The sequence below is a fragment of the Ischnura elegans genome, assembly GCF_921293095.1.
Source record: "Ischnura elegans chromosome 13 unlocalized genomic scaffold, ioIscEleg1.1 SUPER_13_unloc_1, whole genome shotgun sequence".
NCBI lineage: Eukaryota > Metazoa > Arthropoda > Insecta > Odonata > Coenagrionidae > Ischnura > Ischnura elegans.
The window spans coordinates 10,741,118-10,764,967 of record NW_025791657.1 but is presented as its reverse complement, the minus strand read 5'-3'; the positions used below and the strand labels follow the sequence as shown (position 1 = coordinate 10,764,967).

The window sequence follows — 23,850 nt, the reverse complement described above, 5'->3', positions numbered from 1 at the left end:
TGGAGAAAGGGCTACCGGCCTGACTGGCTGAGCACTTCAGTTCACGTGCTCCTCGCTGAATGTGTTAATGTTTGTGAGTGAGCTTTTGTAAGAGCCCAAACATAATCAGAAGGCTTCGCTAATGGGGTAGGGGCAGTACCAATAAAGAGAGCAAACTTAACATTAACAAATATATATAACCGCCCCAATTTGTCAATGAAAACAGCGGCACCGACACAATATAACTACTCTATGGAAGGTATTAAGGATAATCTCAGAAGCCCATGACACTGTCAGGTACCACGCTGAATGAGGCACCATTGTTGAAGGCATAGTTACAGATATAATGAGAGATTTGACAACACTGCTCCACCAGCAGATTCACGATGTTAACTCGACGGAGGTCTGAGAGCAACTGACTGAGGCCACGCCTGCTCGTTGGCCAAGGGAAAGTTGTTTGCCAAGAAACTTTCCCTCTAGTAAAAATCTCTTGAGCACATGGGCATGTGGTGGGCAGGAGGGGCTGGTGCCCCCCCCCCCTTAGAGGCGTAAATAAATACAGTTCAGAATGAAAGTTTTGAAGAAAAATGATATTAGTATATATAGGATATGGAACTTAATAAAAATATTTATTTGACTCGAGATGAATGAGAATGTGATTTGCAGCTTCTATAAAAGTCATCTATGAAATGAAACCACAATGGGGAACACGCACAATTTTTTAAAATAACTTAATTATAAGCTCCTTGCCTCAAATGTACTCGCCGAAAATTTTGCGGATGAATAATACTTTTTAGCTGAGTTATGAGTCTTTAAAAATAGACCTTCATCGGCTGCTTGAAAACATGACGTTATCGGAGAGTGACATCACGGCACGGTATCCACTGATGACAGACTGAGGAAGTGGATAGAAAATCGATCTATGAGGGCTCAAATGCAAATTTGGCGATAGCAATTGCTGTTTTAACGTCAAAATGCAGACTGAATACTTTAGGTTGCCAAGGCTTTGTTGAAACAAATAAAGGGGATTGTTTGGGGAGATTTGGAAAGATTAAATGAAAATAAGTTGAATGCAGATTGTGATCTATGTTGGACACCCACATCATTTGGTTAGTGGAATTAGTGTATTGCAGCATGGATATTCAATAGACAAACGTGTGAAATCCATATATATCGTGTTTAGTGTCCCACCACTCAAGTACCTCTATTTTCTCACGGGAGAAGATTTTTGCTTGTGCCCCAAAGTACAAAAATAAGAGAAGAAAGTGGTTGATGACCTATGGAATGGAGTTAAATACTTTATTTACATTATCAACGGGATGTTTCTCAACGTGAGTGCACTCTTGAACCAGGGTTACCATAGGTTTTTATCAAATCGCCAGTATTTCTCGGATGGCCACTAAATTTAGGATGTATCACTCATTTCACCTCGTAAACAACCCCAGAAATGTACCTAATAGTCCACCGATTGTAGGATTATATATATAAAGGAAGGTGGCTATTCATGAGAATAAATACTAATTATTATTAAACCACGGGTAAAATAAGGAATATACGAGAAATATGTGGCTTTTGGTAAGGTATATTAAGTATTTGCTGCTGTGCTGCCCATAAAGTTCGCTGCATGTCAACGCAAAATCTAAAATTTCGTCTCGTTACTGCAGTGGGTTTCTTATCAAAACCTAGAACTTGAGTACAGAGTAAATAGTATTTGAAACTTATTTCTGTGTCCATAAAATACTTTATTTTACCTTTTCACGATCATTAGGATCTCAACTCCAGCTGATTAGGGAAGACTATCTAAGTTCCGCACAGTAGGTAACTAAGTAAATACATAAGATACCCAGCAAAGAAAAACTGATTTCCATCAGATTTGACACTGACTTCCAACAGGTTTGACGCACTGATTTCCTTCTCCTTTGAATCTGTTTTGAAAATTGAAACAGCTGGAAATCAGTTGGAGGACAGTGGGAAATCAGTTGTGAAGGTCCAACATGGCGGCTGTTTTCCTACTCATTTCCATGAATGTGGTTTGACTCTGTTTTCCACCGTTCAACAGATTTGAATCCGGTTTCCCCGTTTTAGCTATTTCGAATTTGTTTTCCACCGTCATACCGATCTGAATCTTGTTTGCAACTCGATTCTCACCTCCTATGACCTGTTGATGCATGAGTTATTTCCGCCAATTCCAAGTTTCGCAGAGCTGCACTCAACCAACGTTTCTAACTTCACATATTACATCTCTATCATCAATCTGGATGTAGACTCGGCAGAAAACAAGTTTACAAAATACAGCCTAACAAAATGAACTTCATGTAAGTCTCCCACCACAATGAAATAACACAGGCTCTATTAACGTATTTATTAGGTATGCACAAACCATATTGGAAGTACATATTCAATTGAAAATACATTGTCATCTAATTTGGTAAATTTCTGAGGCTGAATACACTTAAAATCTCAATGTCATGCATTAGAAATATTTTAGGGAAACACAGAATTTACAGATGAAATCTCATTGGAAGGAGAGTTTGACAAACTAGTAGTGCTTTACCACACTGTTTATCAGTTCTAACAATCTTGAACACTCATCGAAAGGCACAAGGTTCGCCAAGAGTAAAAGAACAATCATTGCACCAGAACAACAACTTACATCAGATTTCACAATCTTGAATTATCGAAGAACACAAATTTTTCCGTGATTAACAGAAAAACCACAACACTAGAAAATATTTCAGATGCCTTTATGAAAGAAATACTCCTTTACATGCCTAATGAAAATATTTCTGATTCCGCATTAAGCCAACCATATCTGTATGTTTCACTACAGAAACTTGCCATACTGTTTATACATAAACACGGTCGTTTCACTTAGCACAAACAAACCTGCAAGATACATAATACACTGAAAATCCTGGTAGGTTCTCGTCGGCGACGTAACGCACGTACATATTATACATATTGCATTCAATAATATTAGCAATCGCTCAAAAACTGTAGACACAAGATAAATTATTCAAAGAAAACACAAAAGATCCAAATCACATCAAGAATTTTACTGTCGCTTAAAACCTGAAGAGATGCACGAATGGCTTAATTCAACGCTGCGGGAATTTAGCACTGGTTAAATAATACTGATATGATTATTTTTTTCTCCACACCCTATAACTTCAGCACAAAACAGACAACCACAAGCACGTAAACATTCAAAACGAAATCGGGTATCGGCGTTGCTACTTTGGTTTGCTATCTTTCGTAGTTAGGTGGCAGCACTATACCGGCTATATTTTTTTAAATGCGAAGTGAGGTTTTTACGTGCTTTCAATCCCAAGTCCCCAAGTTATGTACCGTTTGGTATATCTATGGTAGTGAGTTCCAACAGGTGAAATGATGTGCTATACAAAGTGCGGATGATGTACATTAAATATTTTTCATCACCGGTGCATTTTTGCAAGACGGCAAAGTACATGTTTCCTCCTTTACGTCATTATTTTATTTCTGACCATGATTTTGAATTAAATATACTCATTGACACCACATAAAAAGTAATTTTCCAATCAACGCAGTAGTAAAGCCTGTGTGAGATGGGTTTCTACAAGACACTCATATCAGGAGAATTTCAAATTCATTCTACAATTCAACTGTTGGAAAGTACTTGTGGAAAACACTTTCAAGCCAATAAATAAGGAAAAGAGTTTCAAATGACATTCAATTCAGTGTCAATGCAGTCCATGTGGAAGACAGCTGGAAACGAGTTACAATGGAAATGAGATTCAAATCACTTCCTTCCATTTCCTGTCCGCTGGAAACCAGTGGAAATCAGTGTCAAGACAGAGTCAAATCAGATTTTAACGATTCAGATCAGATTCAAATGAGGTTCAAAACGGTTGGAAATCAGTTTCTCTTTCCTGGGTAGATTTTCAGCTAACAATGGATATATTAAATCTATATGGACAATAAATATATATTTAAAAAGTTCGTAAAATAATTTTCATTAATTGCATGATTATTTTCCAGCTTTATTTTACTCCCGCATCGCAATACTGACAAAGCAATCACTGCTTTTCAGAAAATCAGCCGCCATAAGGAAGTCGACCAAAAGTAAACTGAGGTATTGTGCTTTCTTAAATCCCTCCTACGTCAATTTGTCCTTTAAGGAACTACTACAAAGCTCGATGAAGATTTTTACTTCGATATCTTGCATTCAAGGCTCCACCACTCTTCTCTCTTAGCAAAGTGAATGGAGTACCGTGCGATGACGTCAGGAGGTGTTTCAGGTCATGTGACTTCAAGCGATATTTGAGCATTTTTATTGACGTTTGTGGAGTACTAGGAGAGTTTTGGCTTATATATTTGGAATCGTGAGAAAATTTTCTATTCAATGAGACTAACTAGGATGATGAACAAATTTCATGCATGCAGAAATGCCAAAATTCTCTAAAACCACTGCAAAACTTGGATTAGGTGTGCAAATATCACTGTGCAAATATAACGGCCTAAGGCCGTTTTCCAATTCACGTAGTATGCACTCACTCCCTCGTTCCCTTTCTCCCTTGCACCCTGCTCCCTTACTAATGCTCTACTGGCGCCATCAAGGGTGAACGGAAAAAATGCGAACTCTTGACAGTGACGAAATGTGAAGCGCAGGGTGATTCTAGAACTTCTCGGTTTGTTTACATTTGTAATTGAGACTGCAAAAAAAGCGGATAAATACGTCCTACTCTGGAATATGGATGGAATCGACATTATGGTGCTCATGGAGTATGTTGCGAACATAGGTGTAATTGATGACGCTATAATGGAGATGGAGGAGCGGAGAAGACGGCGCTTGCAAGTAATTGCTATCTTGCTACGTCGGCGAATGGTGAGTTTCATGATAATTACTCTGCGTAATGCTTGATTTACTGAAGAATGATTTAACGGAAAGTCTTCTATTACGGTCAATACAGCGCCGGAGGGCTCCCTACTGAGTCCGGGGTGTCACCGATCGAGGCCCGATATGGGAAATTTTGAGAGGCGACGAATTCCAAACCAGACGACATCTTCGTGTGACGCCTCATGCCCTCAGACTGTTGGTTCTGAGGACTGAGAGAAAGCGTCATGGTTGGAGCCGAGAATTGGAAGTGAGTTTGCTTCGTTAATAAAAAGTACCTTCCTTATTAATGATATGCTTTCTTTGAGGCTTCATTTCAAAGCCACCATATCTGCAATTACTAGCAGTTGCTTTTTTACTGCTTATTGAATTGGATCATTTCTTCCATTAGTATTTCTGTTGCTTCACTCCATTGTTTATATTTTAAAGCTTCTTCCAATTTGGTTATAAGTGCTATTACCATGGAAGCTTACAGAATTTAATGTTGAACGGTCATATTCCAGGTTATTATGTTCCTATTTTGGCTCGCTTGTGGGACATCATACCGTGTCATTTCGACCACATTTGGAATTCCGCTGACATCTGTCAGCAGTGCTGTGAGGAAGATGCTACAGGTGATGGTAGACATGTTACGAGATTCCATTTGGCTGCCCCATGGGGATGAACTCAATGCAATTGGGAGAGGCTTTGCAGCAAGAGGTGGAAGCAGAGTCTTTTCAAAGTGTGTCGGTGCCATTGATGGGTCGCATGTGCGAGTGTTTTGCCCAAGTGGGCAAAATGAGCAATATATAAACAGAAAATTGTTTTATTCATTACAATTTCAGTTGCTAGTTGATAGCAGTGGCAAAATTTTAGACTTTTTTACTGGTTTCCCCGGGTCTGTGCATGACGCCAGAGTGCTACGGCACAGTTCTTTGTATGTTAATGCGATGTACCCTCCTCAGGGGTATTTTATCATTGGTGATGGAGGTTATCCTTGTCGGGTAACTCCTATATGCTTGATGACGCCTTTTAGGGCAGCTGCTAACCCCTTAGAGCTGTTGTTCAACACCCACCTCTCAAAGGCAAGGATTGTGGTAGAGCAAGCAATAGGAATGATGAAGACCAGGTGGAGAAGTATATTCACAAAAGTGATTGAGCTTAAAGTAGAGAAAGCTGTGAAAGTTATTGCTGCTTGTGCAGCCTTACACAATATATGTGTGCTTGCTGGAGATATTTTTCAGGTAGAATTGAGGGAGAATGGTATTGTCCATCCACCTCAACATCAAAATGATGTTGAGGCAGCTGGAGATGATTTTAGGTTGCAGCTGGCCATGCACCCACACAGCACACGGACACCTTTCGGACATCCGGTGATTGTCCGCCAAGTGGCCTATGGACATCCTACGGACAGCCGAATTCATACAAAATGATGTCCGCTGCAAGTCCGCATGTCAGTAAAAAAGGTGGCCTATGGACGACCTGAAATTGTCCGCTCTGGACACCTTCAGGACACGTTTAGGTTAGGATTGCATTTTGTTCGATACTAATAAATAATAGGTCCAGACAAGAATTTAAATAAATAAGGCATAAATTTCATGCACAATATTTATTTGGCTTCTTAAAACAGTACAATGCCAGAAACTACATACGATTTATTTAACTTTCTTCTTCCCCTGTAACCTCTCCTTGGCGTGCCTTAGCCAGCTTTGGATGGCAACCTCCACATCCTTTTCAGGGGCTGTCTTGCTCTCCTGCACTGCTCCTGTAATAATGAAGTATATAAACATTTCATTGTAGCAAGAAATTGTATCTTGTACGTAACAAGCAGATTACATAAGACAGGACGCTACAGTCTTATTAGTCACATGTTTAACATTCTTAAGGTTTCAAAATTAGGAAACCTGTCCATTACAGGCTGAATACATTTTACAAACTTTTCTTTGACTTTTTCTTGTTCTTAAATAAGAAAAGATTTTGAGTACAATTATTAATGTGTTAGTAATGTATATATTATGATTAAGAACATTTTTCATAGAACAATTGTTGAACTAGATTTTAATCCCAAATATGAGAAGACTGTTGCCTGTTAGACCCTGGTGCACCATCTAGAAAAAAATTCTTTGATCCATCCTTGCCAGACAGCTTAGTAGAGGTCTCGAAAAAGATATTGGAAAAAGCATTCAAATGGAGGATAATATTTCTGAACAATTGGTCTCCCCTTGAAGATTATGACTACACTAGAGTGAATTGTGGAGGTGAAGAAAAGTGTTACATAAGCTGGAGCTAAGGAAGACTAATGCAGAAGAGCTGAATATGATATAGGAGTAAAGGAAACTAGAAAATTTAAAGGAGGAAGTTTAAGTGAACTAGATCTCTTGGGATTAGTGTGAAAACAGCCACACTGATTTGGCACACAAACCACTTAGCTGCATTGGCCGAGATGCAACTTAAAAAAATAGAAACTTTGAAAAACTAGCAAAAACTTGCTGTAGTTAAGGCCATTCCATGATTTAGATCTCCGAATTCTTCCAATCTTAATAATTAAAATAGATCTTCTAATGTAGTCTGGTATCAAGGCAAAAGTGACAACCTAGCTCACTGGCAATATTCACATTTCGACAGAGACATAACAGGGGAATAGCAGCTAAGGCCTGCTGTGAGCTACTGAAATTTCTATAGCTCCTACAAAAATACCTACTTCAAAACATCTTAGTTAGCTAGAGCTACTAGAAAATAGTAGCTTCTGTAGTACTGTGCAACTACCATCCCTGTTGAATAAGTTATCCCATTCTTAAGTTCTACAGGTGCTATACATCGAACTTTTATAGAGCATGAGATCCTTTTCAACCACGTTTTTGGTAATTATACCTCCCATATGCAGAACAAAAATTGTTTTCAAATGTTTGAATTACTTGGTAGTGGAATCTGCATCTGAAAATAATACATAACAATACTATTTTCTCTACCTTTAGCATGGAAGGGTGAACCTTGTATTACAAGATGTTTAATAATTATTTAAATTTACTTTATATGAGCTCCCTTTACAGGAGCAATTTGTCAAAAAAGTATCCAGACCAAAATTATTCCTCCTTGCTCAAACCTATATAATAATCAAACGAATACTTACACCTCTCTCACATGCCTCGCTTTAGCATGTTCCAGCCAACTCTTCACTGTAACTTCCACACTAGAATTGGTGGCTGTATCGTCCTGGTTAAATGCAACATCTGTAAAGAATGAAGACAAATAAGTATACAGACAATTATAAGAAGAGAGACATACAAACTTATAAATAGAGATAGGAAATAAATAAAAATACAGATGAACTATTTTTATTCAACTCCACTACATGAAAGCTATAGTCAGTAAATGCCTCCAGGTAAATATATCAGGATCACGATACTCTACACCAAAATGTGTACCGATGGCTGTACGAAAAGATGCACAAGTTCTATTTTCTGGGTATAAGATTTCATGCAGCAGTTTGAGCAAATAAATGAACCATGAAACATAGCCTTAAGGTTTGTTTACACAATATATCACTTACAATTAGACCTTGTTTAGATTCATCCCGAGTTTCTTACAGTCGTCCTATAGTTTCCACTAAATTAAATGCATGGATGACTAATAGCACAGTTACTTAGTTTGTAGTTAAATTAGTTTATATTTTATTAGGTTAGCAAAGTTTGGCAGAAAAAATATAATAAACGCTATAAAAGTTACGTCGGCATTGTAATTTTTCAATCCCTAAGCCTTATCTTTACTGACATAATAGATCATTTATTTATTTAGGACCTAAAATTTTTAATTATTAACCTAGTTCCATCAAACAGATAAAGAGTATAAAAACTTTTTGTAAAAAGGCTAAACATTGGTGGTTATCCTATCATAACATTATTGTTCTTTTTCGATGCGTGCGTAACTATACATATCGAAAGAAATCACACGGTGTAGTCCGATTTCAAAGAATTAATAATTTACGTGAAACCTATTAATCATACATGCGTGTTGCAAAATCCCCCGGTTACACGTAAGTACAATTCCTAGTTATATTTATTGCCAAGAACCCTACTTGATTTGATTTAGGAACGGAACCAAACGGACCGTTGGGACTTCCAACAAATTCAGCCGTAGCCTACGCTATCAAAACAACAGGTTCTATTTAATGCGCTAGCACTTACATTATTTCCTATACGTTCTCGCGTACAGAGACTATAGTACAAGAACTTCCACTTTAAATTATATCATGTAAACAAGGAACAAAAGCGAAAATTTCACCATGAACAACGGAAAAAGACGCTACCTTTAGTTGCCAAGTAACGGTTTTACCAAGACGGTAATGTTGTTCCAAGCAGAGCCATATTTTTCCTCGAGATGTTACAGGCTGAGTTATAAGAAATATAAGGAGCATGCGGAAACACTATACTGCCGCCAGTGAACGCCAAGAAAAAATTATTTAGAAGTCACATCAAACTTACTTGCAGCAGCATCTTTGTAACCGCCAAACCACCATGCTGTCTCCGGTGTTCCGTTCCGGTACCTCTGTTGGAAAGGAGGAACGGAGGTTCCTGAATCGCGGAGTAGCGGTAGATTCAAAATTCGTTCGCCACCAAAAATACTAGAATTTCGATATAAAGTAAAGGTACGGCAGTACTTACCTTCTATCTTCTACTACTTCTTCTACTTGCCTATCCTTAAATTGGACAATTACAATTTCTAATCTGGGAATGAGGCCATCGATGCCGTGATAATTTTAGGAGAATTCTTACCATTAAAAATTAAAATGAATTTAAAGCGTTATGTTTCATTAAAATACTTTCCAATCAATCGCCTCTGAGATTTTTTAATCCCTAGAGAGTAAATATTAATTAATCAATAAGTTGAAAGAGTTCATTTAACCTGTAGGAATGGATTGTCCCCGAGACGGCTACGCGACGTCCGCAGGACATTGGTACATAATATAAAATTTCAGTAAAAATCGATAAATTCCATTATTCCTGTTGTTAATTTTTGTAAAAGTTGCTAAATTTGTTTAAATTTAAGTAATTTTTATAATCATGAAAAGTACGGGTTTATTGTTCATCCAACGCTTCTCAACCGTACAACATACGGAAATTTTTAATTTTTTGTAAGTTTATAAAATTGTTGCTAAATTTATTTAAACTTTAAAAGTTGTTATAAATAATGTAGAGAGTCATAAGTTCGTTCAATTGTTGTTTTTTAACCCGTGAGGCATGTAGAAATTTTTAACGCTCGTAAATGTTACTTAAATTGTTGCTAACTTTGTTTAAACTTAATTAATTGTTATAAACAATATAAAACTTAAAAATAGCGTACATTTGTTGTTCTTAAACTATAGAAGCGGTAAAAATGTCAATTTTTTTTTCGTTAAATAGTTTATAATTTCCTCCGAGTCCACACTCCAACAAGAGGATTACATTTGGTTACCTAAAATAATCCTCAAAATATCTCTTCCTCCACGAAAAATTTCCTCTTCCTCGATCGGGAGGAAGTATTCTGGCTTCAGAAACGAGAGAGAGTTTTTTTTCTTTCTCCCTTCTCCTATACTCCCTACTCGGAGGAGGATCACGAGACTTTCTCTCGGAGTTCCTCCTTGAGGAGGTGAGTGTTTTAAGAGGAAACCAAAACTCCCAAACCCTGCGTAATGGGACACTAGCTGGACGTCCGCTGGACATTCGAGATAGGACAGTGTGCGGACGGATGGCCAGGACAGCCGGCGGATGTCCTCTGGCTGTCCTGAAAATCCGCGGACACTGAGAGGACGCGACGGACGCGCAGCGGACGTCCTCTGGCAACGATGTGCTGTGTGGGCAGTTACAAAATGAATTAAATGTGGCTTAAAAATAAAAACTATGAATGGTTCAACTCTTGTTTCAATTCTTTCTATTCTTTTTATTGCAGCCAAGACCCAAAGTAAGTCGTATCTAGGGGCCTATTGTTTGGTGTTTTTCTTGATTGCAAGTTTTTTCAGGGAATTCAGGAGACACGTCTAGACTGACATTGATGGGCAAACTAATATTGCATGACCTTTAAAGAATAGAAAACAATTTCATTTGTCTAACTATTATCTCAGAAATGCCCACAGAATTTTTTAATTCACAACCCACAAAAATGCTATGGGATCATGTTCGATTAACTGTATCTCAGGCTAAAAGGTCTTTTGGACAGAACAAAAAAATACAAAATTTACTTCGCCCTGAAATTTGACATACATATGTTAAGTTCTATAACACCTGAGATTGTAAAGGTAAGATTTTTTCTTTGGCTGCCTGAATTGATATGGATTAGGCTGATAGCTTTTTTGCAAAAACACATGAATGATAACAGTGGTGTAATGAATTCACCTACTCTAATGTATTCTAAAATTATCCCTAACTGTGCAAACATTTTCAGATGTCTGCTTACAGGGAGATTTTTCAACAGTAACGCAACACCTCTGAATATGTAAAGAGTTACTAACGCAAAAGATAATACAACAAATTCCTTGCCCTTTTCTTAAGTACTATACTGATAACTCGTATATACAGGGAGGTTGATGCTGGAAATAAAAGAGGGTATCATTTCAACATTATTTATTAATTATATGGCTCAAATAACTCTTCAAAATATCATTCGATTCCTTTCTCAATTGGAGCAGCTGCTCCATCCTCTCCTCGTGCCTCCTCTCACTCCTTACGAGCAGCTGGTGCAGAGGATCGTCCTCCTCCGACCTCTTCCTTTTTCTCACCGCCCTTTCACGCCAGGTTGGTGTGCTTGCAGTGCACATTAACTCCGGCACATCATCAACCTCCAAAGGCGTGGGTGTGGGCTGGGGTGGAGTCACTGTTGGGCAGCTCGTGCTCCCTTGAACTCCGGAATCCACTATGAGAGGAGGGGAGATTATGTGTTTCCTCCCCAATACCTCATCCATGGCCTCGTAGAATTTCCATGTTAATGGACCCTTGTCCCCCCCTTCTGTACCCATCCCTGTCTTGGGATATTTACATTTCTGAAACAAAATGGGAAAGGAATGTTACTCAATGAGCATAGCCCGGATATTATTGAAACTTATATATGAAATCCAACATGGATACAACATAAAAATGAAAATATTCAGTAAAAGTGTTGATCTTTTAGGTAAATTAATTTTTATGCAGAATTGGTGACCTAATGTCATGAATTATGTTATACCATTAGAGTACCAAGCCAATACATAGCAAGGTAGCGATAACAGTGAGCCTCTTTATGCAATGATTGACCAGTGAGGATATAGAATTAGCATGGAAATCGAGAAAGGTTCTTCTTGTACATGACAATTGTACGGCACATGCTGATTGCCAAAATGTGTGTTAAAAAATTATCAGTTGGAATTTCTGCTAGGAAACTATGTCCTTGGAGCAACCAATGCATATGGGGATCATTAAAAATTTGAGAACACTTTACCGTGGAAAATAAGTAGATAATATTCTAGAATCTATAGAAGATAACCATCTGACATCATCATCCACCCCCAACGCAGTAAGCTCAAAGGTACGAATTCAGCAAGCAATATTGTTTCTGGCTGAAAGCTGGCCAGGTGTCAACCGTCAAAACATTCAAGATTGTTTTTTCATTGCGATTTCAAAAAATTCAGTGCTGTGTTCAACATTACAGCAGAATCTGAACATGTATTCAACTCGAAACGGTGCCACGTAACACAAGCCATGAATAGTTCGATAATATCCACTGCAATTTGGACCAAGAAAAACTGTGAAGTTGATATTGCCGAAACCATATTACACAGGCAACAGTGAAGCTGAAGGTGAGGATAGTGATGGAGATTAAATCGCATCTGAACGTAGCTAAGTGATAACTCTGGATGCAAAGAGGTTCATTGAGGGTTTACAGCTCTTCTTCACGCAAAAGGCAATGAAGATAGCCCAAATTTGTCATTGGATTTCTGTGCTGACTTGGGTCGTACGAGGAGATACGATTTGAAATGAAAGTACTTGCATGTTTAGAAAATGCAAGATGTGCGACGGCTTTCATCAACTATTCATCATTATCTCCTACTAAATTGAATCTCTTAGAATGATTGGTAATTAGAAATAGAAATTAGTAATAGAAAGAATTAATAGAAATGTTAAATTGTGAGTACTTAAAATTTATTTTTCATGACATTACCTTGCATTGATTGTATAAATAATCTCAGTTTCAATAGCATTGTGTAATCATTCTGGAAATGTAGATTTGATGTGTGTGTACATTATATAAGTTGGAAAAATGTGAATCGTTTTCATTCTTAATACCTCTTTCGATGATTTCTTTTAATGCAGCTGTTATCGATGGTGCGTGCAACTCTCATGAAAAGTACATTTACCGCGTATTAGCAGTATTAGCCTGTGGTTTCTGTCGTACTACTCATCTTATTTTTGGGGGAGGGATAATATTTCAGATTTGCCAGCACCTGAAAGTGATCAGACATCCGCAAATCCCTCGGATTATATCCATTGCACTGTTTTCGTGGAAGTTTATTCGGAAATTATTTGCAAAATCTCTTTCGTTCTTATCTTTCATATGGTATTTTACTTCCTTAAATCTCAAATTATTCCTTTGGTGAGCAGGCAAGCATCGTTATAACATAGCCTTTAACGGTAATAATGGTACTTCCGGAAATTATTCAGCCTGTTCAACGATTAAATATGCCTATTCTATACCCGCAAAACGTCCCTAGGATAGAATCATTTTTTTTAGGTTTGCTCTGCCCTGCCATTATTATTATCACTTGATCGAGACTCAGGAGATTAAAAACATTAACATACGTCACTTCATAAGAAGTATTTCACTTCGGCCTTGGTAAGAAGCCGTTTGCGTTTCTGATATTATATTTGTTAATAGTGTTTGAAAGCAAGGAATAACATCTATATTCTTATAAGGCCGTGGAAACGTCTTCAGAGGCAATGGTGCGTACGTAGCTTCTATGACAACTTATATTAACGTTTACCACAAGATAGCTATAAATAATTATTTCCTTAAAAATACCTTTCCTCACTACATAAGGTTTTAACTGCTGACAATCTTTCGTTATGGCTGTAAATGATTTTACAAAGGTATGGAAGCAGACGAAGCTGAAATCCAACGCCTTCCATTTGATTAATACTCACGTATGAGAACGATTTCTAGATATTTTTCGCTATAAGATGTTAAGTGCATATGAAATTGTTAACTAGTAACCACTGTCGATGTGTTTATATGCATTTTTGCCACACATTAGTTCATAATTAATGAAGTATCGTATACAGATACGTAGGAAACTTGCCCTTCAGGATAGGTGGCGCCCCTACCGGCCTCAACGGGAAACGGCTTCATTAAATGACCATGCCTGAACGGAGAGTGTCCAGACCTTCTCATATTCTAAGACCGTGCCTTACCCACCTGTGCACAGCCATTTTGAAATCTTCCCAAACCAACAACAACAATAAACAGCTGATTTCCTGAACGAGATTTTCAAAGGGTATTATATGTATCCAAGGCTTAAATTATTTTTTAAATGTTAATAAAGCCACTACTTATATTTGCAAGTCAATATTCCGCAGAAAACAGAAACAGTTATAAATTCTCCTCTCTCTCATTGGTTGCGAAAAACTGTTATGGCGGTTTTCATACGGGAAAAGGCGGAGCTTCCCAAGAGGCGGAGCTTGCCTCGCACAAGCGCCGCCTCGCGGGTTACAGGTGTCGTGAACCCGCCCCTATTGTAAGCCTGCTATGAGTATGTGCCTCTAGCGGTAACAATCATAACTAGCCAACAGTTAATGTAAACCAATCTTTGCTTGCATAATCTTATATTAACATTGATCATTTCATTGCTTATGACAATTCTCGTTAGGTCTCTATCCAATTTGCTGCGGTGTATTTTTTCTTTGAGACGATTGTTAGTCTTTTAAGTTTTATAATTTAAACTTATCTTTCACCGTGAGCATTATAAATAACGAATTCATTCATCATTGTAATGAATTTAGTTTCCCCGACGAATTTGGAGATCTCAGTCAGTCTGTGTTGGTGGTTTCATTGACGATTTAATTTATTCAAAGATTAATTGAGTGGTTGAAATCAAAAAATGAATCGTACCGCCGGTATTTTCTCGGTTTCATCGGAAAGAAATTCCGAGAATACCCTGTGCAGACTATGCATGAAGAATAATGATTGTTATTACAACATATTCACTTCAAACGTAGCTTGCAGAATAACGGTGAAGGATGCCCTGCATGGTTTACTTGGTTTAGAAGTAAGTGGCACATTACCTGCATCTTTTCGATGTTTAGTTTTCATATAACTTTCTCTATTCAATGTCATGAGCATAATGTTGCACTCTTTTAATGTATAGTTGTTGATTGCTCTCTTAGGTTGGATTGGGAGATGGCCTGCCTACCACCCTTTGTCCACTGTGTTTGAAAAAGCTCACGGAATTCAGTGTTTTCAAAAACATTTGTTTAGAATCGGACGCTAAACTCAGAAAGCTGTCTGGGAGTAATTTCTTTAGGGTGAGTACTTTCTTTTATTCGTATTTGAAGACTGGTGCATGGTATGTTTCGACAGCAGTGACAAATTAACGTAGATTCGGACTCAACTATAGTAGAAATTTGATAGGATTTACTCAAAATTTAAATCGATTTTTTACACGATGCCATAATTCAAGAAAATAAATACGCACATTCGATTGGAGATAAGAAAGTAATTAGAGCAAATACTTTTGTTAAGTTATAATATTAGGGAATTTTAAAGGACTTTGACTCCGTGCAAAGTGCTTGTTACCTTGGAGATGGTGTTGCAGTGGTGTTAAGTGAAGACGTTCTGTGCTATGACACAATCCTTTATAAAATGCTGGGTAACCGTCAAATGATCAAACAAATCTCTTAATATTTCCTGCTATACATGAACTGTGATAGCGCTGTAGATTAGTTTCTTTATCGATGGCCAAGCTTAAGCTCTAATGCTCGAAAAAAGTATCATGTTTTCATTGAACTCTTGTTTATGTTTTAATTTGAATTCTTGAGGTTTGCGTTATTTATAAATACATACCTGCCTACGGCTCAGACACTTTTTTCCATATTCAAGGCTTATTATGCGAAAAGATGAGAAGTACAATGAATGCAAAAGTTGCCTAGTGTTGAAAATTGCGTTTAAGCTTTGAAAATGATTGTTGCAAAAAATGTCCTTAAACACGTTTTTTAAAAAAGACGTAAAATTGAAAACAATAAGAAAATAACTGAACTGTTTATTTGATTTAAACATGGCTTGTGTGGTGAAAAACCATTTTTAATTAATTTAGATGATTATCCTACATGTATGTAACAATCTTCACATTCGTGGCTAGGCCTATGATAAACTGTATTGCATTTTTAATATTTTTGGAGTGGTAGAACAAAGTTTTTTGTGTGAACTTTAGCTCTGTGTATTTTGATTATTATAATCAATTTTGAGGTATGTTTTTTACTAGTTTTTGAACACATTATTTTCAGATAAGTGATTCTGTAAGTTATTTACTTATTCACATAAGTTTTTGTAAGAGATTCTATGGTATGGGGAATGGATTAGTGTTGCATTTTGTAAATAACTCTTGTGTAATGATTTTTGAGTATGTGGTCAGAAGTTGCCTTTTGAGCACAGAGTGCAGTGAATTAGTTGTTTTAGATTTTTGTCCGTTATATTTTCAACTTTATGTTTTCGGTTAAGAACTTTTTCACCTAAATTTAGAGCTCAATATGCATACAGATAATTGAATGATCTATGGCTGTTTAACAGTTGAAAGAAAATAAATGAATTAAAAAAGAAGTTAATGATATTGGTGCATGAGTATGAGCGTGATTGTCCTAGTTTTATATTTTTGTATTTTTCTTTAGTTTGAGTGGGTCGCTGGCATAGGCGGAAGCTTTGCAAACCAGAGTGTGTGTGTTTGAGACTGAGACCTATGCTGAAATTTGTTCTTCGGAGCAAATCCGCATGGTGCATGAGTGTGAGCGTGATTTTCCAAGTTTTACTTTTTTGTCCTTTTCTTTTGTCATCCTTCCAAATTCCCCATCCCCACCTTTTGGCCTGGCAAAGAGTACTGCCTTGGGGAAAATATTTTCTTTCAGCTCAAAATGCATGTTAGCCGTATTTACTTTTTATTTTAATGAGTGATTAGATTAAGAATTTAAAAACGTATATGGGTCATTCCAATTCAAATCAACCAGGCCATGACACCCACCGACTCGGATTTTTATGAAACTTGCCATGGTCATACATTCTGGTATAATGAGAAATTGTGTGCAATTTTAGCCCCTAATTGTCAATTGTTGATGAAATATGAGTAATTGAAATTTGGGCGTGACCCCTAAAGTACCGCAACATGCAACACATGGTGATATTTATTTTCATCCATAACTCCATTCCTGTGGGATGGAAAGGCATGATTTTTTTTCCTAAAGCTAAGTGGTCCATTATGATCCCACGATTTTCATTAAATATTCACTGCATGAAGTAATTCAGCTGCAAAAAAATAAAATTTACAAAAAAATCTCGCTTGTACCAATTTTCATTCTCAGCATCCACAGGGAAAGGCCATGCAAATACATACTCATGGTTCAGTTTTAAGCAATCATTAATGTATGAGCAAAGATCCTGATAAAAAAATCTGGAGTCCGATGTTCCTTTTAGTAAAAAAAAATATTCATGGTCACGGGAAAAAATGGCTCTTTTTCAAGGCACATGGATATTACACAATTTAGAGGAGATATAAGCTTATACTCATGATTAAACAATATTGGAGCATGCATTATCTCACTATAGTGCATGCTACTGGCTCTTATAGTAGGAAACACATGAGCAGTCATGTGAATGTACTCCCCCACGTACTGCTAATTTTGTGCTATCTGAACTATTCGAGCAGAGGGAGTTTTAATTTAAAAAACTGCATGATCCATGGTACACTATTACATCCTACGTTCATTTTAATCTGTGTCCAAAGACCAAATACATTTCAAACTATTGATGTGGAGGTATCAGGATTACTAAGGTTCTTGTTTATCTTCTTTTTAATGCCGTAAACTATTCATTGCATTAGTTGCTCAGTGATTGCCCTCTTGCCTGTTGATATTGGTCCCTAGTATATCTGATAGGGTGGTTTCCTATTTTTTTAAATCCTTAAATGGAAATATTATTGCTCCTGGAGTACAAATTTCATGCTTTTACATTTTTAAATGGCATCTATTTTTTGTGATTTAATGAAAATTGAAAATCTCCGAGCACGATAAAGCAATGGCAAAGTATGAATGCTGGGAAAAGCCCATGTGAAGTCTGGCTGCTGATATGTGAGGCTATGAACGCCACTACAATGCAGGCTGCTTGCTGCCGAGCATGGCTCTTGGGTAGAGTACCCTGCTAGAAGGTAGAGCTTGGCTTAAATAAGGATTCTTAATACCCTATCAAACGAAGGAAACTTTCCGACCATAGGCAATTTTAATAGGTGATTATTAAGAGATGTTTCTCTGAGCTCTGTGCCTTTTGCATGCATTGGTAATCTCAGACAATGTAAAACTCCTATCTGCTCGTATAGCATCTAGGTCCCTGTGACGTCACGTGGAGTGGCATCGCATGGGTGCCAATCTGGTTTTTTTCAATTGAGGTTAAAATTGACCATTTACATTCATCTTAACTGGGATTTCTAAAACCAAATAATTTTTATATTATGAATACACTCATGGTGGGTAATGAATCGCAATCAATGCCTTTCATTTTCTTTGATGAAGAAAACTACCCTTATCTCGAAATTTCAGTACCCCAGCGCAATTTACCATTTGAAGGGTGAATCGCGCCCTGTAGGGTCTTCCAACCTGTTGGGATGCGTGGGACATTTTGTGTCCATGGACATTTTCTTCTCCTCGTGCATGCTTTCCTTCAAGTCTATCTTCCAAGATCAGACTGAGGATTTCATACTTTTCTGCCTCAGTAAGGTCTTTTGTGTAAAGTTTGCACTGGGATAATTAAAGTAAGTTTTGAGTTCTCTTTTTTAACTTAAATATTTTTCAGATAAGTAATTTTGTTGGATGTTAACTTTCTCAGAAAATTTTTCTGTAAGAAATTCTCTGTACAGGGAATGATTGAATGACTGGTGTTCCACTTTGTGAGTAAATTTTGTTTAATGTATTTTGTGTATGTAGTCAGAAATTATTTTTTGAGCACAGAATGGATCAAATTAGTTGTTTTAGAATTTTTTTATGGTATACTGTCAACTTTATGCAGATGTCTTTGGCAAAGAACTTTTTCACCTAAACCTAGAGCTCAAAAAGCATGATAGCTGTGTTTACTTTTCACTTAACTGAGTGATAAGATGTAGATTAAAAATATCTCCTAAATTTGTCAACCGCCAGGCTATTGATGTGGAGCGGTCAGAATTTCTTAGGTTCTTTTTTTATCTCCTTTGTTGTGCTGTACAGTATTCAGTGCATTGGATGTTCAGGCATTACTCTCTTGATCATTATCGTATGTAACAGTATTCACAATCGTGGCTTGCCATACAATATGCCGCATTTTTTAATGGTTTTTGAGGAAGGTGTTTTGAATAAAATTTACACTGCGAATTTTCATTATTATTTTGATTTGTGAGTAATTCGTTAGTGTTGGGAAACGGAATGGTCTTGAAATTTTAAAATAAATTTAGTTAATTGCAATTTGAGCATAAGGTCAAAAATTGCCTTTTTGAGAATGCATTGTAGTAATTGTTTGACATTTTTTCTGTAATATTTCTTTGGCGAACAGCTTTTTCACTTAAATTTAGAGCTCAAAAAGCGTTTTAGCTGTGTTTACTTTTTACTTTACTTAGTGATGAGATTTGATAGTTAAAAAAAACTGCTAAATGAATAAGTTTCATCCACCAGACTATTGATGTGGAGCTGAAAGAATTTCTTATAGTCTTCTTTATCTTCTTTGTCATGCTGTGCACAATTCAGTGCATTGGCTGTTCAGGCATCACTCTCTTGACCATTGAAATTGGTCCCAAGAATCTCTAACTGCTGTCACATCTATGATGTTTTGTACCCATGGACATTTTCCCTTTCCTTCAACTCTCTCTTCGAAGATCAGACTGAGGATTTCACACTTTCCCTTCTCAGAATGTTGCCAACATATGAGATTTACGCCATCTCTCCCAGACTTCATCTTTGAGTACATGTAAACAAGATGTCAAGAACAACAGAAATGCATCAAAAACATATCCCACGTCAAAGATTCGTATTTAAAGATACCACTGTTGAAGACAATTATTTTCTGGCTTCCATGGCCCCAAGGATGTTATAATACAGCCACTACATGAACTCATTATGCCGAGAATCTTCCTGTGAAATTTCGTTTCAGCAGCTTTGTAGCTTTTGAGTGATAAATTAGCAGACATGTAGACACCACTTTTTTATGCAATAGCTTAGATGACACATTAAAAATCCTGTTTCAAGATTAGGAGTATCCTTCAATTTTTGACGCTGAAAGAGGAGAGTTGTTTATCATTGTTACTTTATCTGCAGAGTATCAAAGAAGAGGAGGCAGCTGATGACAATTTGGGATCTCCAGCTGAGACAACTGACAGCATAAGAGATGAGATACAAGGCACTTCACATCTCACTTGCTCAGTCAAAACAACTGAAATATACATTCCTGTGTCAGACTCCCATCAACCTGGAGCAAATATGTTGGTAAGTTTTACTCTCATTGACAATGAAACCCAGTTAAATATCCTTAATTTTTAGGTATTTTCTACGTTGCATGACGAAATTGCTTCTGCCCAGCGTAACTGGATGCATTTCTACAGGAAGTCACCCTCACTCGAGTGACCATCAGTTGTATGTCATGAGACAAAAAGCTTAACCACTCTAATCTATTTGCATATAACTCAATCTTAGCTATATAACACCACTAATCCTCTGTGAGAAATGTTAACGGTGGACAATCTCGATTCCCTTTGCAAGCCTATAGCCTTCACACTATCAACTACGTTGGTGACCATGGATGTGAAACAGCTCCCAGTTTTGTCAGTCTATGATGCAGAACGTGCCTAGAATATGCTTCTCTCTTGGCACTAAATTTAACAGGGTTCCCACTCAACCGTGAAAACCTTAAAACCGTGAATATCCCGTGAATTCTGTCTACCATGAAAAAACCTGGAAATAGCCGTGAATTTCGTCATAAAACCTTAATAACCTCTCACACTTGATTGTAGATCTATGATTGACTGATCAAAAGAAAAATTGATATTTCGATCTAGGTCAGTAACTCGCAGACACTGCCCACCCATTTATGTGCACACGTATGCAGTAAACCTCGATCTGTCGTTTTTCAGGGGGATGGATGAAAAAAACGATGAATGCGGGGAATCGATTGATGCGGGAATGTTTGTCCGGGTTGCCTATGTCCCACCAAACGCTGGATTTTTGCGAATTATGATATTCATTAATGGATTTAAACAAGATTTTAGCTGATTACGGGAATATTATTACTTTATCGAAACGCTTGGGTCATATTGTTGATTCGACTTATCTCTCTTTCAAATATCCTAAAGGAACAAGCCGCATCGCTAAAAAATGTTTGCACTCCACTTGGAATTTTCGCTGCTATTATGCATTTCTGTCTGATGTAAAAATTCTTATCCATCAAATGCCATTACAAGTATACGTATTTACGAGAGAAATGTGCGTGTTATGCCTCAAACAACTGATTTCGCCGTCGCAGTGATTGGTTATGAGATGGATCAAGAAGGCCAAAAATAGTTTATTATTTCAAATGTTCCTTTCTAGCAATTAAATTTTTTATATGATTGAGGCAATGTGGCGTTAATCGTCAGCGGCATGCCCACCTGATCCTCGGCTTCATCCCACTTCTTGTTTTCACCAGGGATCTCGCTCTACCCCCACCCCTGCCATCATGTGCTACTGGACATACCGAGGCGTTCTGGAATATTCACGTATTTCTAGCCCGTATTCTTTTCTTCATCATCAATTATTTACAGTTCACCATTTAAAGTTCTCACTTGTGTGTGGAAAATTATTCGATGGGACCGCGATCTTCAAACGATCAATGCGGGAAAACGATACTTCGGGGAACGATAGATGCGGGAAAAAATTACATTGTCTTTATGGAACTTAATTTGGGACCAGGAGCGGCGAATGATGAATGCGGGAAAACGATCAATGCGGGAACGATAAATTGGGGTTTCACTGTATTCCGAGTGCAATTATTGGTCACTGTGTCATGACGAGACACAGACCTTAAGCCTGTGATTGGAAGACCGGTAGCTAAAATGTTCATTAATCCTGGAAAAAAATTGACTTCCCCGCCACCCTCCATTTCCCATCCTCAACCTTTAGCCGGCTCAAAATTTTGGCAAATATTGGTGACGTCATTAGAGCACTTTCATTGCTAAGTTGGCATTCCCGGTGTGTATCGCGTTTGTTAAATTTTATAGTAGTTAAAATTGCGACCGGTTATTGTTACGTGATCAATATTTCTTCCTAAAATGGCTTACCAAAAGATCGTGAATTTGGTGAAATTTAGACCGTGAAAACCTGGAAAAAACCGTGAATTATGTAATTTAGTTTGAGTGGGAACCATGTTTAATTAACATGACATTTTTTAGGAACATATCTATAGTCTTGAGTGAAGGATGCATGTAATAGGTACAGTCGGATTCAAAAGTATTGCAACAAATGGAGCGGCGCTACTTTCGCCGCAGTTTGGAAATCGAGTTTCGGCATTTTCTATTGTTCCAGTGGGAGGGAATTTTTACAGCATTCCCACCTACCGTAATATTTTTATAACAACATCGTTTAAGGGAAATGTATGCGGGAAATGTGCAATGTTTAATACCACATAATTTATGCAGCTCCTGCTAGACAATACTTCTACGTCCAGAACATCAATTTACCTTCTCTCGTAAGTTGGCCGATCCGTCGAAGTATATTGTCTTACAATTAACGCTGAAGCTTTTCGATCAGCAATAGCGAACATAACATACATATAAAATATCCGCCGCAATATCACAGTAAATATTGCCAGTAAGTATTTAAAATCAGCTTGATTTAGTGACACTAGAAGACCGGTTCATTCCTTGCCTGACAAGGCTCGTAATGAATCCACAATGGAGTCAACGTGTGAGATGGACTAGTGGTTAAGGAGAAGACTTACCACGGCAGCAATCACAAGTCGGCAGTCCGAACCTCTGCGGATCAATTTTTTTCAGTTACATAGTATAGCAGTGACATTTTTTTCCACTTTAACTCATATTAACTTAATGAAACACTGCTGTCATTTTAAAATTTTGAATAGAGAAAATTCTCTTTTTGCTTTCTGCAGATATCATGTACGTTTTTACCGAAATATCAGTGCTCCAATAATATGGAAAATATTTCAATCAGGTAAACTGCTCCATCAAGTCCTTTTGCGTATTACCCGAATATTCTATCGTTTTCAATAATATGTAGATACTCACGAGACCCGCTTAATTGATGGGGCCGGGTCAGAGTAAACTTGGAAGGTTGGCACATGAAGCAACCTGCATTCGTTGCCTTTGCGGCGAGCCGACGAGGATGGACACGGACGCGACTGAGCTACTGAACCTGGAGTCAAACTCCAGGAGCAAGTGCCCAATCGAAATTAAGATTAGGGGATGGAATATATTGTGGTAATTCGTGTCCCCACAGGCATTGGGCTGTCTGTGTGTTTTCTTTCGGTCTCCGTGGCGAGGTTTTTCCTATCTTTGGATTCATATTTGGGCTCACCGTTCACCTCTCATCATTACGTGGCTCCATGGCCGAGTGGGTGTATACTATGTTCTGTAAATTCGTGAGAGTCCTGCGAAGGATCGAGTCCGACGTGATCATACTATTTTTCATTTTTTAAAAGATGTATTCTTAATATCAACATAATCTATGCAGGTGGCTGAAGAAAAAATCAGCAATGAATTTTTAGACGAATAAAGGTATAAAATTAATGACTCTAATTTGATATTAGTGACA

General features: G+C 37.5%; 2 protein-coding genes across 2 annotated transcripts in view; one reads left to right on the top strand and one right to left on the bottom strand.

Moving 5' to 3' along the window:
- Window positions 1–11,423: 11,423 nt before the first annotated feature.
- On the bottom strand, window positions 11,424–11,834 carry LOC124172059. Its single transcript, XM_046551466.1, has one exon. The coding sequence runs from the start codon at window positions 11,817–11,819 to the stop codon at window positions 11,424–11,426; it is 396 nt and encodes a 131-aa protein (XP_046407422.1). The 5' UTR covers window positions 11,820–11,834.
- A 2,701-nt stretch (window positions 11,835–14,535) lies between these two features.
- Window positions 14,536–23,850, top strand: part of LOC124172058 — a 31,172-nt gene continuing 21,857 nt past the window's right edge. Inside the window, exons 1-3 of the mRNA XM_046551465.1 lie at window positions 14,536–15,098; window positions 15,217–15,354; window positions 20,368–20,535. Coding sequence (XP_046407421.1) covers window positions 14,931–15,098; window positions 15,217–15,354; window positions 20,368–20,535 — 474 coding nt within the window. The 5' untranslated portion in view covers window positions 14,536–14,930. The remainder of the gene's footprint in view (window positions 15,099–15,216; window positions 15,355–20,367; window positions 20,536–23,850) is intronic.

Excerpts from the sequence above, each read along its gene's own strand:
- LOC124172059 (XM_046551466.1), bottom strand. The coding sequence starts at position 11,819 with ATGGGTACAGAAGGGGGGGACAAGGGTCCATTAACATGGAAATTCTAC.